This window comes from Phyllostomus hastatus, unplaced genomic scaffold (genome assembly GCF_019186645.2).
Source record: "Phyllostomus hastatus isolate PE091 unplaced genomic scaffold, TTU_PhHast_1.1 phas_contig_551, whole genome shotgun sequence".
NCBI lineage: Eukaryota > Metazoa > Chordata > Mammalia > Chiroptera > Phyllostomidae > Phyllostomus > Phyllostomus hastatus.
Window position 1 is genome coordinate 11904891 of NW_025333909.1, and position 2145 is coordinate 11907035.

Consider the following 2145-nt stretch of genomic DNA (forward strand, 5'->3'; position numbering starts at 1 on the left):
CGCCCCGTGCTGTCTCCCCGGACTGTCCATCCTCAATCTCCTTCTCCAGCTTCAGTGAACAACCCATCACTGCTCGGTTTGTGAAGTGGCAACTCACACCACACTAGAGATTTTTATATGTACTATGCATTTGTTTTACTTAACTTTATCTTAGCTATATTTTTATTTACTATGATATTTACTATATTTGCTATGTATTTCCAAAAATGTTGACTATATTTTATATTTATATGACTAATATAAATATAGAGTAAATGTATATACCATATTTAATAGTATACTATGTTTTATATTTCTATTACTAGGATAAATATATTAATATTATAGTAAATAAAGTATTTAAATATTATATTTAGTATAATATTTCATATATTTACTATATATTTAAAAATATTTACTAGGTTTTATATTTCTATGAGTATACTCAGTAGATAAGCTCTTCCCTGGAAGGAGAAAGTTAAGGAAGTAATCACTTAAATGTTTAAGTTCCTCATTCTAGGGAAAAATTTTGGCTTTGCATTAACATAAGTGAGAAGCTATTAAAATGTTTATCCCAAACCAGAAAAGGAAGTTTTTCTAATGGCCCACCATAATTCCCATCAAAATAAGCAAACTGAGAAATTACAAAGCCTGCCCTCTGGAAAAGCTGGCAATGGTGAATAGCAATTGCTCTCACAACATTTTAAAATCTGTATCATCTTAACCAAGGTTTAACCTCCTACAGGCTACACACAAGTGGGTTAAAAGTTTGGAATCAATGTAAGCAAAAGTCTTAAACTTTGTTGTTTCAATTGGATTGTTTATTGACTACCATGGGTTAATGGTGACAAGGTAGTGACTGCTGCCTGTCATGTGGGCGCTCCGGGTCCTGGATCATCGGGAATGTGCTCGCAGAAGATGGACAGGCGATCCAAGAGGCCCTCCGCGTCCGGCTCACAACGATCGCCTAGGATGGAAAAGACAGCTGTCAGGATGGAGTAGCAGGCGTTGTACAAACACATGACCGCGCGATCCAGTGGGAAATGTAGGCAGCTGGTGGCCAGGTCCCCTGTGCCATCAGTTCGGGCGGGAAACCTGGGGGCAAACGGGACAGTCCTGGATAGGCACTCCCCACTGGGGCCACCTGGGTCATTTGGGCAGTGGGGACTCATAACACTGCCTGTGGACCTCAGACCCGCGAACTGGAATGGCTGGGGGCCACCGGGTCCCTGCGCACTTGGGGCCTGCTTCTGGGTTTCGCCACTACTGTCTTTGGTGCCTTCCCTAATGTTAACAAGTGAGAGTCTCGAAGGGGATACCTGCCTCTTCCTGGTCTTGGGAGGTGGCGCGCCGCTCCCTGGAGAAGCAGCGGTGGTCATCCACTTGTATCTTTTCTTGATGTTCTTCAGGAGCGAAGGCTTGTTTCTTTGAAAGTTAGGGTTGCGGTAGATCATCCGTCTTCTGGGTCCCGGACGGCAAATTGAGGTGCCTGAGCGAATTTTGCAGAACCCGTAGAGATTCATCAGACGGATGAAAGTCTTCAGGCTGTCGGATTCAAAGATCTTCTCCGCGCCCCTGAGGCTGAGAACTTGCCTCTGGAAGAGGTCGACCTCGATGACCACGGTGTCTCCCTTGGGACTCCAGCGCACGGAAGGGAAGGCGTCGTCCTCCACTATCCCCCAAAGTTTCTTGGGGAAGGGCAGTCGGAAAAGACTGTTGCTTCCTTCAACCTCGCTGATCCCTTCCTTTGAATTCTTCGATTTCGGGTTGTCTTGAGAGTTGGGATCCTGGCTCGGGGCTTGGTCCACCTCCATCTCCGTAGCCCGCCTCGGATCCTCAGAGCAATCTGGGGATGTGTCGGCTCGGACCGTTATTGGTGGTGCTCTTCTGTCTGATGTGGCTGGCGTGGCTTCGTCCTTCTCATCGGAATCTGAACTAGCCATGGCTGTGCTCTAAAACAAACCGCCTTGGCCACACAGGGTCTTACAACTGAGCACGACGGCGAGACGCCCAATATAAACCGTCCTCAGAATTCTAGAGTCTCAGTTGGGGGGCAACCAGCTGCTGACGGGACAGTGCCCCCCATAGGTCTTGTGATGTCATGAGGGTGGCTCACAGGTGGATCTGCGCCTGCGCACTGGCTTCGGCTGCGTGAGATGAGGATCC

The 2145-nt window shown here is 46.9% G+C and overlaps 1 protein-coding gene across 1 annotated transcript; it reads right to left on the reverse strand.

The window, feature by feature from the left end:
- Nucleotides 1–848: 848 nt before the first annotated feature.
- Nucleotides 849–1922, reverse strand: LOC123824288 (heat shock transcription factor, X-linked member 3-like). Its single transcript, XM_045847396.1, has one exon. It carries the CDS (start codon nt 1920–1922, stop codon nt 849–851), a length of 1074 nt encoding a protein of 357 aa, XP_045703352.1.
- Between the last annotated feature and the right edge of the window lie 223 nt (nt 1923–2145).

What these genes read in the sequence shown, in the direction of transcription:
- LOC123824288 (XM_045847396.1), bottom strand. Translation starts at nt 1,922, where the DNA reads ATGGCTAGTTCAGATTCCGATGAGAAGGACGAAGCCACGCCAGCCACA.